Source organism: Macaca mulatta, chromosome 8 (genome assembly GCF_049350105.2).
Source record: "Macaca mulatta isolate MMU2019108-1 chromosome 8, T2T-MMU8v2.0, whole genome shotgun sequence".
NCBI lineage: Eukaryota > Metazoa > Chordata > Mammalia > Primates > Cercopithecidae > Macaca > Macaca mulatta.
The window spans coordinates 45,201,064-45,213,964 of record NC_133413.1 but is presented as its reverse complement, the minus strand read 5'-3'; the positions used below and the strand labels follow the sequence as shown (position 1 = coordinate 45,213,964).

The 12,901-nt window shown below is 48.6% G+C and overlaps 1 protein-coding gene across 2 annotated transcripts in view; it reads right to left on the bottom strand.

Annotated features, from left to right (window-relative positions):
* The window catches only part of POMK (protein O-mannose kinase), a 40,662-nt gene extending 29,275 nt beyond the window's left edge, over positions 1-11,387 (bottom strand). Inside the window, exons 1-4 of one of the 2 annotated variants that reach the window (XM_015145260.3) lie at positions 11,337-11,387; positions 7,353-7,444; positions 2,441-2,535; positions 1,220-1,522 (exon numbers count right to left, since the gene is read on the bottom strand). In XM_015145260.3, coding sequence (XP_015000746.2) covers positions 1,220-1,522; positions 2,441-2,449 — 312 coding nt within the window. In that variant the 5' untranslated portion in view covers positions 2,450-2,535; positions 7,353-7,444; positions 11,337-11,387. The remainder of the gene's footprint in view (positions 1-1,219; positions 1,523-2,440; positions 2,536-7,352; positions 7,445-11,336) is intronic. The other variant, XM_015145262.3, reaches the window with a different exon arrangement.
* Positions 11,388-12,901: the final 1,514 nt, after the last annotated feature.

Below are 12,901 nucleotides of genomic sequence, written 5' to 3'. Positions count from 1 at the left end.
GTGCCAATTAAAAATAAATTGTTACAAATCAGTGTAATACCATCATAGAGTTTGAAAAACAGGAAAAGAAATTGTCCATAATCCCCCTTTCACCCTAGCACAATTTCTATCATTTTCAATTTTTCTTTTTTTCCTTTGGAGACAGGGTCTTGCTCTGTCACCCAGGCTGGAATGCAGTGGCAAGATCATGGCTCACTGTAGCCTCAAACTCCTCGGGCTCAAGAGATTCTCCCACTTCAGCTTCCCAAGTAGCGCACGGCACTGTGCCAGGCTAATTTTTTTATTTTTGTAGAAACAAGGTTTTGCCATGTTGCCCAGGCTGGTCTGGAACTCCTGTGCTCAAGTGATCCGCCCACCTCCGCCTCCCAAAGTGCGGGGATTACATGTATGAGCCACCGCGCCTGGCCATTTTTTTATTTATCTACATATATACGTAATTTCACAGTTGAAAAGTCAATTACACAATTTTGTATATTTTTTTCTTCACTTATCATCATAAGGTTTTCTTCTTGTTGCCTCTTGGGGTTCCTAACTACACAACAGCTGCAGAATATTCTGTCAAGTGGATGGACCATCATTTAATGAACTATTCTACAAGTATTGTTTCTAGTTTTCTATGCATTTGCCTTTTTTCCTGCCTTGGATTATAAAGTCCAATTGGAGGCCGAGGCAGGCAGATCACTTAAGGTCAGGAGTACAAGACCAGCCTGGCCAACATGATGAAACCCCATCTCTACTAAAAATAAAAAAATTAGCCAGGCATGGTGGCATACACCCATAGTCCCAGCTACTCGGGAGGCTGAGTCACGAGAATCGCTTGAACCCAGGAGGTGGAGGTTGCAGTGAGCTGAGATGGCGCCACGGCACTCCAGCCTGGGTGACAGAGTGAGACTCTCAAAAATAAAAAAAATAATAATAATAAAGTGCCAGATATAAGATTATTGAGCTTAACAATAAAAACGTAGAGCCAGCAGGGTTCCTAACACTGTATGCTACACTGCTTCCCGAAGGGCTGAAACCTATGCCTACTGTACACTATTCACAGTTGCCAAAGTACAGAATCAACCAAAGCAAATGCGGTGCACATACACAATGGAATACACTTTAGCAGTAACAAAGGATGAAATTCCGCAATTCGTGCCAGCATGGATGGAGCTGGAGGACACTGTGTTAAGCAAAATAACATGATGACAGCAATCAGAAATGAACCCGGACTCACTCTCTTCACGGCTCCTTCCCCGACACGCTTTAGCTGTCTCACTTCTGTTCTCAGCTCCTCACAGGACAGCCAAGGTGAGCAGTTTTTCATCTGTCCTATCCTGAAGTGACCATAGGGACAGTGTCTGGGGTCCACAATGGATTGTCGAGGAGCAATGAAGAAGTGGTCAAGGCAGAGGTAGAGCAGAGTATTCATCAGGGCCATGATCAGCAGCAGCCCAACGGCTGGTGGCACCTCTCGGGGAGCGAGGCCTCTCCTCTTGTTCTGGGGCTGCTTTTCCATGTTGACGGCCTCTGCAATTTCCTAAAATACACAATGAAACAAGAAGTCATGACAGTCAGCTTTCATTTCCAAGAATGCGTCCAGATTCCTCTTCTACTCAAGGGTCCTGTAAGTTACAGCGTTACCGTGGGGATTAAAGCAGGTATCGAACACCAGGCTTATCCCAAATGCCCAATGTTAGCTGTTCCCATAATCATTACTTTTTATTACAAACTAAAATACGGGTTCCTCTAGATTAGGTTAGGTGGGAGGTGTTTGTGTCTAACTCTGTACGACTCACAGTAGCAGGCATTGAATAGATGCTCATGAATATTCAGTAAAATGAAAGCAAAATGTATTAGTCAACTGGTGGGATGGGGACAGAGGGTACCAAAGGACAGCAGAAGGAGGCTGCTTAGGGTAGCAGGTGGAGGCTGGGAGGCTGACGGCCTCTCTCGAACCCAGCTAAGCAGCTGTCCTGTTCCCTGGGAGGTACTCAGAATCCCCTGAACAGTTTTAAGAAATAAAAGCTACTCTTCAGCAGTTATGAAAGGTAGATTTGGGGTGAAAGAGACTGAGGCTGGGGAGACCAGTTAAGAAGCCCTGGTTATGACTACGGACAGGAGCTGACAAGTACACGAGCTAGAATAACAGTGATGAGATTGGAGAGATGACCACTCAGAAGTCACACCAGTGATGAGGAACCACTGATAACATGTGGGCTCTACCGCTGGAGCTGTGCAAGGCCATGGTGGAGGGGCCTGGGTGCAGAGAGGCCTGAAGTAGGACTATGGGTGGCAGAGGTGATTTACAGAAGCAGAATGGAGCAGAATGGAAGCATATGGAGAGTTTAACAGTGGATGTGGCCATGCCATTGGGAGCCAGCTGAACAGCACTGGAATGCTGAAACACTGAGACAGAACTGAGTCAGAGACAGCTGCGACATGCAGGGTTACCTACCAAGCGCATCTCCTTCTCCAGCTCAGGTCTCCATCCAGGTACCTGGTCAGTCCATACTCTAGTTGGCGCCCAGGGACTGGTCTGGAAACACCCTGCTGCAAAGTACAAAACAGGAAGTATGTAAACAGAAACTGCAGCTATGTACCCAGACAAATCGCCATAGTCCAAACGGTCCAACTTTCCCAGGGCCCTCCTCCTGCTTCAAGTCCGGGTTTCCTCAAGTTCTCAAGTCCCAGGACAGAGCAGCGCCATGGGGAAGCCCATCAGAGTCTCTCTGTACCAGTCTGCTCTCTTCGCCTCCATCACTGACTTGTGGTTGCTCATTCCCGTAACACGTCCTGAGCAGCTTCTATGTGCTCAGCCCTGCAGTGGGTGCTGGAGACACACACACAGTGAATTACACCAGCAAGGTTCCTATCCTGCTGGAGCTTAGGGGAAAGTCTAGTGGGGAAGACAGACAATAAACAAGTAAACAAATAGGTCTATCATCATCCTGTGATGGGGGTTCAAGGATAGAGAGTAACTGTGTAGGAACTCCCTGGAGGAAGCATCCCAGGAGACCTCTCTGAGGAGGTGACCTTCGCACTGCGACAAGAGGCCTGAGAGGAGCCAGCCATGAAAAATCCAGGATACTACCTCCTCCTTGAGAAAACAAAATCCACTCCCATTTCCAGAGCTGGGACAAGACACCAATGAAACCATTAACAGAAAACAGCATTTCTCCTAAGAACACACTAAGAACACACTGCAGCCATAAAGTGTCAAAAACCCCCTTTGGATGAAAACTCCTTTTTTACTATTTAGAAATTATGTTCTCTACAATCACAGACTACCAGAAATTTTGCAGTTTGAAGTACTTATCAATTGGAATAAAACATCCCACTCTTTCCTGGAGGATCAAAGTCACCCTGACACAGAGAAGCAACCTCAGTTTCCGAACAGGGCAGAGCTTCAGATAAGGAGTTTCTGGAGATAATCCTGTACATCTATGTTAATCTGGTAGTTTCTAAGGAAAGGGGACCACTTTGCAGTCCAGACTAGATCTTGGCCCCTTTACACTCAGTTCTACATGGCTTTGAGCCCATCAAAATACCACTTCATTTAAATTTGCCTAAACTTCACTCATCTCCAAAATTCTACGATTTTCTTCCTTTTTTTTTTTTCTTTTAGAGATAGGGTCTGACTATGTCACTCAGGCTGGAATGCAGTGGTGCAATCATAGCTCAATGCAGCCTCAAACTCAAGCAATCCTCTCACCTCTGCCTCCTGAGTAGCTGGGACTACAGGTGTGCATCACCACATCCAGCTAATTTTTATATATTTTTTTTTTGTAGAGACTGGGTCTCATGATGTTGCCCAGGCTGGCCTTGAACTCCTGGCCTCAAGCAATCCTCCTGCATCAGTCTCCCAAACTGCTGGGATTACAGACATGAACCACTGCACCTGGCCTTTTAAATTTATTTTTATCCCCTCCACGGCTCTACTCACCCCCTGCATCAGTATTCCCTGGAACCTCAACACATTCCAGTACCCCACAGACGCAAGCACACAAGCTCACACTGTTCTGGCGCTCCTGAGCGTACTCCAGACCTCACACTGCTGACTCTCCCAGCAATGGCACACGTTTCAGTGCCTCTATGGCTCTAAACCCACAGTAGCTGCCTCTAGGACACCATAAATCATCTGGCTGCCCTTTCCTAGAGTATCCTCATGCTCAGGGACACAAGTACACCTCACACCACCTTGACCCTCAGTGCACTGGGCCTCTGACGGTACCAAGACCCTTCCTATACCACCACCCCCTGCCCCACAGAGATTCACAATCCTCATCCCCGCCAGCACAGGCCGAGGTCTCCCACCGTCCTCCCTCCATCAGATCCCTCCATGAGGTCCCTCCAGCTCTGCTCCATTAGCATGCACTGGGCTCCAACTACCCAGACATGCACATGCACACACCCACCACAGACGACCCCCACAAGTGCACACACAGCACTAGAATCCTTCAACCACCTCCCCTCCATAAGCACCCCATTCTCTCCTACCCTGCAGGCCCCCACAGACACACACACAACGCTAACATCACACACACCCTCATCACCACACACGAGGCTTCAGAAGCCTATTAGCACACATCCTGGTACCTCTACCACCCTATCCCCCAAAAGCCCACACTGGACCTCTCTCCAGCCATAACCCCTATTAGCTTGCTTTGGAACTTCCTCAACACCCTACCCCTGTGACATACCCATGGGTCCCTCACCTGCTCTGCTGCCCACTTCCCTAAGCACACACTGGGCCATGAGCCTCCCCTGCCATAAGGCTCATCACACATGCTCCAAGTCCTGCTCAGCCCAGGCCCCCAATGGCAAAGCTCCAGTCTCTCCCCACTCCACCACCCATTCCCACATCCTCTGTACCTCTGACCCCCTATTAGCACTCATGCCACTTCCATCCCGAGCTCTCTGCACCGGGCCAGGTCAGAGAGGCCCCAAAGGACTCCTGCCCCATGCCCTCTCAGATGATTCTCTGTCCCTCTGATGGAGATATGCAAGTCCTGCCAGTGTGCAGCCTTGGTTATCGCAGTGAGTCAAAAAACATGACAGATGTGTCCCAAGTGGCCTTAGGCTAGCTGGAAGCTCACACTCTCCTTCTCCAAACATGTACCACCTCTTCCCCCACCTTCACTCTCAGCTGATCATCTAACGAGATCATCCTATTTTACCAGAAAAACAGAAGCAATCAGAGAGCATTTCCACCAGTTCCCAAGCCCCACCCCAGGTTCCTGCACTCTCCTATTACTACAAACTGTCTGTTACCATGAAACTGACCCTGAGCCCAGCTCAGGCAAACCCCACCCCCAGCTCTGTCCTCTCATTCTCTCCAACTCACTGCCACTTCACCCAAACTGACCATATCACAGTCAGCACAGGTGACCTCCACATAACTAAACACAACAGTCAAAGCACAGCCCCAGTCTTCCTTGACCTATCAATAACATTACCGTGATTGATAACTCCCTCCTTAAACGCCTTTTATAATTGGTTTCCAGGAAACTACACTGGCAGCTCCTCATCTCTGGCCTCTGCCACACTCCCTGAGAGAGCTCACCCAGACTCAGGACTTTTCATCACTGCCTGCTGATGACTTCCAAAGGTAAAACTCCATTCCCAGCCTCTCCTCAGAACTCAAGGCTTGCTTCCTTGACATCTCCATGTGGATGTCTGATGAACAACTCAAAAGATTCAAAAAACAACTCAATTTAAAAAATGGGCAAAGGGTCAGGCATTGGTGGCTCACACTTGTAATCCCAGCACTTTGGGGAGGCCGAGGCGGGAGGATCACTTGATCCTAGGAGTTCCAGACCAGCCAGGGCAACATAGTAAGACCTGCTGTCTACAAAATCTAAATTTAAAAATTAGCCAGGCATGTTGGCATGCGCCTGTAGGCCCAACTACTCAGGAGGCTGAGGTGGGAGGATCATTTGAGTCCAGGAGACCAAGGCTGCAGTGAGTGATCGTGCCACAGCACTCCAGCCTGGGTGACAGTGAGACCTTGTCTCAAAAAAATAAATAAATAAAATTTTTTAAATGGGCAAAGGACTTGAATAGACATTTCTCCAAAGAAGATACACTGATGGCCAACAGGCACATGAAAGATGCTCAGCTTCACCAATCATCAAGGTAAACGCAGATCAGAAGTGTGACAAGATGGCATTTTACACCCATGAGGATGGCTATAATACAAAAATCAGTAAAAACACAAGTGTATGGGGATGGGGAAAAACTGGAATCCTCAAAAATCACTGGTGAGAAAGTAAAATGCAGCCACTGTGGAAAGCAGTCTGGCCGCTCCTCAAAAGGTTAAGCACAGTCACCACATGACCCAGCAACTCCACTGCCCGGTGTGTACCCATGAAAACATGCACACTCACACACACACTTATACATGAATGTTCACGGAAGCATTATCCACAACAGCCAAACAGTGGGAACAAGCCAAGTGTCCACTGGCAGATGAATGGATACACAAAATGTGGTACATTCATAAATGGAGTATTATTCAGCCATAAAAAATAAAGCACTAATTCATGCTGCAACATGGGTGAACTTTGGAAACATCATGCTCAGTGAAATAAGCCTGACAAAAAGGCCACATACCATATGATTCCATTTACATGAAATGTCCAGAAACAGCAAATTCAGACACAGAACGTAGATTTGTGGCTCCCAGAGGCTGGGGGGGCGGGGGGTGGAATAGCTGCTGATGGGGATCGGGTCTCTTTTTAGCTAAAATGCTCTCGAATTAGACAGTGATGATGGTTGTACAAGCTTGTGAATATACTAAATATCACTGAATTGTACACTTTAAAATGTCAAATGTTATGGCTTGTGAATTATATTTTCGTTGAAGTCTCCCCTTAACATTTAAAAAGATAAAAGCATTCCCAGCTCTCAGGCTATGCAAAAACAAGCAGAAGCTGTGGTTGGCCAAGCCCTGCCTTAGGTGAAGGCATTCCTCCAGGTCTGCCAAAGGCCCAGGTAACCTCACCCATACCTGGGACACTAGCAGCCATCTGAACTCTGATGCTTTCTAAGTCTGCACTGCAGACTAGATCTCTCCTACGCTTCGCTCACTGGCCTATCAAGGTATGGGATGTCCACTGCAGAACTCCCCCGTCCCTACATGACCCCCCCCCAGGGTTCCCTCTGTGATGGGCTCATGACCCAACCACCCGCTCAAGTTACAGACCAGGCGTGTGTGACTTGATTCCTCCCTCCCCTAACCTCCAAACCAACCAATTACCACATGCATTCAATGCTCCCACCAAAACCTCTCTCACAGCTGCTAGCATCTCTCCTTCCTTGTTGCCCTTACCCTCCACTCCCCTCCGTGAGCCAGCAGCACCTCTCACCTGGGTTTCCGCAAGAGATTCCCAAGCAGACACCCAGTTTTTCCTCTCTTGCAGCCCATTCTCACGATTACACAGCAAACAGTATCGTTTTTCTGTTTCACACACAGAGAAAAATAAAAAAAAATCATAAGCATTCATCCAGCTTTGCCAAGTTACATTGCATCATCTTTTCAGATCTTTTTTTAAAGAAATTAAATATTAAAAATAGAGTCGAAGCCCCTCTGGACTCCTCCCCATCCAATTCTACCCCCTCCCAAGAAGTGATCTCTATCTTCAAGTCGGTGGACATCAGAGATTCTCAAACTGTGGTCGCCAGACCTGTGGCATCATCGTCCAGGAACCTGGGAGAAATGCAAATTCTTGGGTCCACACTCCAAACCTACTAAATCAGAAATGAAAATCTGTGTTTTAATAAATCCTTTAGGTGATTTGGATGCATGCTAAAGTCTGAAAACCACTGGTGTATATAATTCCTATACATGCTATCTATGTATCTATCTATCTGTCTGTCTATCTAATCGATCATATCTATTTACCTACCTACTTACCTATCTACTTAAGACATGGAGTCTCACTATGTAGCCCAGGCTAGACTCAAGTGATCCTCCTGCCTCCACCTCCCAAGCAGCTGGGACTGACTACAGGGATGGGCTACCAAACTCCGCTTCCCATACATGCTTTTTATTTTCACAAGTATGTGCCCATAAATCATACATATGTTTTCAAGCTTTATACAAACAGTGATGGGCTGGTATTATCCTGTTGCAACTAGCTTTTTTAAAAGCTCAACATTACATTTCTGAGATTTATCCAGGCAGAGGTACAAAACTCCAGTTCACTATTTTCAACTGGTTTGACTTTTCCACAATTAGTGAGACAAGCTGTGTACACATCTCCCCAGGCATACATGAAAGTTTCTCTGATACATGCAGGGAGCTATTTTTTTTTTTTTTTTTTTGAGACGGAGCCTCACTGTATCGCCAGGCTGGAGTGCTATGGCATTATCTCGGCTCACTGCAACCTCCAACTCCCTTGTTAAAAGGATTCTCCTGCCTCAGCCTCCTGAGTAGCTGGGATTACAGGCACCTCACCACGCCCAGCTACTAAAAATAGAGACGGAGTTTCACTATGTTGGCCAGATGGTCTTAATCTCCTGACCTCGTGACCCGCCCACCTCAGCTTCCCAAAGTGCTGGGATTATAGGCATGAGCCACCGTGTCCGTGTCCGGCCCATGCAGGGAGAGCTTCCTAAGTACTGATGTGATCCCACTTGGCTTAACATTCAACAGCCCCTGACTCGGCCCACAGGATCAAGTCCTAACTCTTAGGTGGCCTCCTGAAATCTAGCCCCTATCTGCTTCCCTAAACCCTCCCTGCACCCCACTCTCTGGCGCCTGAGCTTTCCTCAGTCCTCAAAGGCTCCCTTTCTGGGATACCCAGGCCCCAGCCTCCTCTAAATTCTAAGCACCAAGAGGCCTGCCTGTCTGTCCTGTTCACCAGTGCACCCCCGTGCCTGGCACACAGTGGGTACTCAGCAAAGACACACGACTGCCTGGTCACTCTGCGCCTCTCCCTCTTCATGGCCTCAGCCATGAAGGCTGCTTTCCCTCTCCTGTGTTCACCCCACCGCATCCGCTCTTCCTCTCCTCACAGCTCCCATTCTCTGAGGCCCCTCATCTGCCACCTCCTTCTTCAATCCAAGTTTCCCAGCTCAAACCCTGTGGTAAATCCTTTCAACCCTCCAACCCTCCTTACCCCTAACCTCCCACCAATCCTTCCTTGCCACTAGGGGTGGATTCAGATTTTATGGGGCCTGAAGCTTATATAAGTTGGGACGACGAGTGGTAATTCTTTAAGAATACACAGTTATGAATGTAAAAGTGCTGAGCCCCTTGCCAGAGTTTTGGAAGGTATTTGAGCAAGTGAAGAGACTAGAAGCTTCATCATAAACCCAGATCTGCTTATCATTCACCAGCCCCATGTAACTTGCCCTGTCCACTTTTTCATTTCCACTCAAAGGCTGCCAACATCAGCTACAAAACTCTGTGGGACTCTACAAATGCATATTTTCTAATCTGTGTTGGACCCTCCGCATTACTAAGAAAACCTTTAATGCATTTCTTGCTGAATACAAATTTTATATGCCCCATTAACCTTTTATGTATCCCTAAGTCCTCACATTCACTTCTGAATCCTCTCTCAGCAAAAAGAAAAAACACCAAAACAAAATAAAAAAAAAACTCAAAAATTCATTTGACTTTTATACAGTGTCAACTTCACACCAATTCTGTGAAGTGGATATAATTGTTGTTATTTCCATTTCACAGATAAGACAACTGAGTCAGAGGTGAAGTAATATGTCTAAGGTCACTATACACAGAGGAGCCAAGTTTTCTGGACTCAAGCCCATTTTTCCCCTAAATACCACAATGCTCAGGAGTTGAACTAAATCAAACCCAGTGTGGTCACCTAGGGACTGGTCTAGGGGACCCTGGGACTGCCTGTTTCTTAAAGAAGACTTCAGCCCACCTCAGCCCCGATTTGCTTTTTTGTTTCAGAGCATATTCTGGAGTAGGCCGCCCAGAGCATAGCATGAGGCTGTGTGGCTGAAGGAACTTTCGTGTCCAGAAATAAGCAAAAACCGCTGAAATTTACTGGTCCTGAAAACAGCCTGCACATTAAGGAATAAAGATGGTGGGGCAGGTTGGGCAGGAGAAATTCAGGCACGATTGATATACAAAGCATTTCTGACACTGATAGGCAGGCTTATTGATAGAGAAAAGCTTGGCTTAAAGAAAAAAGAAAAGGGACAAAACTAGTTTTTACCGACTTACAAGGTATTTTCTACAACTAGGGAAGACACAGAGTAGTGTCATCCAATGCAATTTACAGTAGAATTCCATTGTGCCAATAAAGCACAAGGTACATTAGAAGGATTATTTTAAATATTCTTAATGCTTATTTAGCCTTAGGGTCCTACAGTAAAGGCAAAGGGTGACAAAGACAAGATTATGCAACAAAAGAGTGAAATTTTGCTTTCTAAAAAAAGAGAAGAATATGATTACACTTAACACCTCCTGGCAACAATGATCTCGTGCAGAATAAACACCCAAAGGCAAAGAGCCGAGACAGAGTCCTAGGTCCTTTCTGGTTTTTTTGTTTTTCGTTTTTTGTTTCGGTTTGGTTTGGTTTTTGTTTTTTTTAAACAAAGACAGCCTCTGCCGGACCCAGTAGCTCACGCCTGTAATCCAAGCACTTTGGGAGGCCGAGGTGGGCGGATCACCTGAGGTCAGGCGTTCGAGACCAGCCTGACCAACATGGTGATACTCCGTCTATACTAAAAATACAAAAATTAGTTGGGCGTGGTGGCGGACGCCTTGTGATCCCAGGAGCCAAGACCGCGCCACCGCACTCCATTCTGGGCGACAGAGCGAGACTCCGTCTCAAATAATAATAATAATGATAATAAAGTAATAATAATAGAAACAGTCTCTCACTGTGTCCCCCCAGGCTGGAGTGCAGTAGCGCGATTTCGGCTCACTGAAACCTCCGCCCCCGCCGGGTTCAAGCGATTCTCCCGCCTCAGCCTCCCGAGTAGTTGAGACTACAGGCGGCGCCACCGCGCCCGGCTAAATTTTTTTTTACAGAGACAAGAGTTCCGCCATGTTGCTCAGGCTGCTCTCGCCTGAGCTCACGCGATCCTCCCGCCTCCGCCTCCCAAAGCGCTGGGGTTACAGACTGGAGCCACCTCGCCTGGCCCTTCTCGGGTCCTTTAACTTCCCGCTACCGCGCAGGGCTGGACGCGGAGGCGGGGGCTGGGCGCGGTGGACCCGGCCGCCCAGGCCAAGCGCAGCCTCCCAGGGAGCCTCCGCACAGGCGGCCGGCGCTGCGGGCCGGGCCACGTACAGGCCCCTCGAGAAACCCAGCTACACGCCCCCTCACCGCTTCGCCCTCTCGCCCCTCGCCCCTCGCCCCAGGACCTACCTGCAGCCCAAGCTTCTGCGCCCCCTGCTATACCCCAGGACAGCACGCACTGGGCCTACTGCGCTTGCGCGTTCAGAAGCGCGTCCTGGGCGGGCGGGCGTGACGCTGCTGCCCCCTGGCGTCCTCCTCAGGCCGCGCACTGAAGCCAGAGCTAACGCTTCGGCGGTACCAGCGCGCACCTACCCAGTCTCCCTCTCTGGCTTCTGCTTCCCGAACTTGAGAGAACGATTTTGCATTGACCCACTATTGCTTCAGCCTGGAGCCAGGCCCATGCAGAGCAGCTGTCAGATCTAGACGCACTGCCAGGCCTTCCAAAGCGTATTTCTCAGATCCGCGGCATCTGCAGGGACCTTGCTGGAAAGGCTGATTCCCCACTCCGGCCCATACCCACCACTCGCGGACCCAGATGCCTGAAGTTGGACAATCACTCTGTAAAAGAAACTGTGGGGCTTAGCCCAGACACAGTAAAGCTGAGCTGCACACATCAAGTGCAGCAGACAAGACCTTGGCAAGCCTCCGCGGAGGGGCACGACTGGGCAAAGGCGGGGAAGTCCGTCGGGGCCGGCCGGGAGCCCCGCCGGGAGCCCAACACGCACTCGGGCACTCGCCCCGGGGAACCTAGAGGGAGGCTTGCAGCGTCGAAGTCAGGCTGGGGTCATGAAAAGTCTGGGTTGTGTACATTGGAAGCGTTAGCTGCTTCTACACTGACACACTGAGAAAGTCCAGAATTAAGAAACTAACATGGTGTGGGTTAAAAAAAAAACTGAGTCTGTACTAGCGATCCAAACAGTATTAAAATAACTACCAGAGGCCGGGCGCGGTGGCTCAAGCCTGTAATCCCAGCACTTTGGGAGGCCGAGACGGGTGGATCACGAGGTCAGGAGATCGAGACCATCCTGGTGAACATGGTGAAACCCCGTCTCTACTAAAAAATACAAAAAACTAGCCAGGCGAGGTGGCGGCGCCTGTAGTCCCAGCTACTCGGGAGGCTGAGGCAGGAGAATGGCGTAAACCCGGGAGGCGGAGCTTGCAGTGAGCTGAGATCCGGCCACTGCACTCCAGCCTGGGCGACAGAGCCAGACTCAGTCTCTCAAAAAAAAAAAAAAAAAACAAAAAAAAAAAAAAAAAAAAAAAACCTACCAGAAACGTTTGCCTGTCACATGGACAAATAGCAAAAGAATGGTAACACCTCTTGTCGTTACAATAGAGTCTGAAAGTTTCCTCACACATACAAGTGAGTGTAAATTGGAATTCCTCCTACGGGACCTAGCAAATCCATTTCTAGGAATTTATCCTTCAGAAATAATATGTCTGCGGCAGGGGACCGTGGCTCACGCCTGTAATCCCAGTACTTTGGGAGGCCGAGATGGGCACATCACGAGGTCAGGAGATCGAGACCATCCTGGCTAACACGGTGAAACCCCGTCTCTACTAAAAATACAAAAAAGTAGCCGGGCGTGGTGGCGGGCGTGAGAATGGTGTGAACCCGGGAGGCGGAGCTTGCAGTGAGCCGAGATAGCGCCACTGCATTCCAGCCTGGGCGACGACTCAGTCTCAAGAAAAAC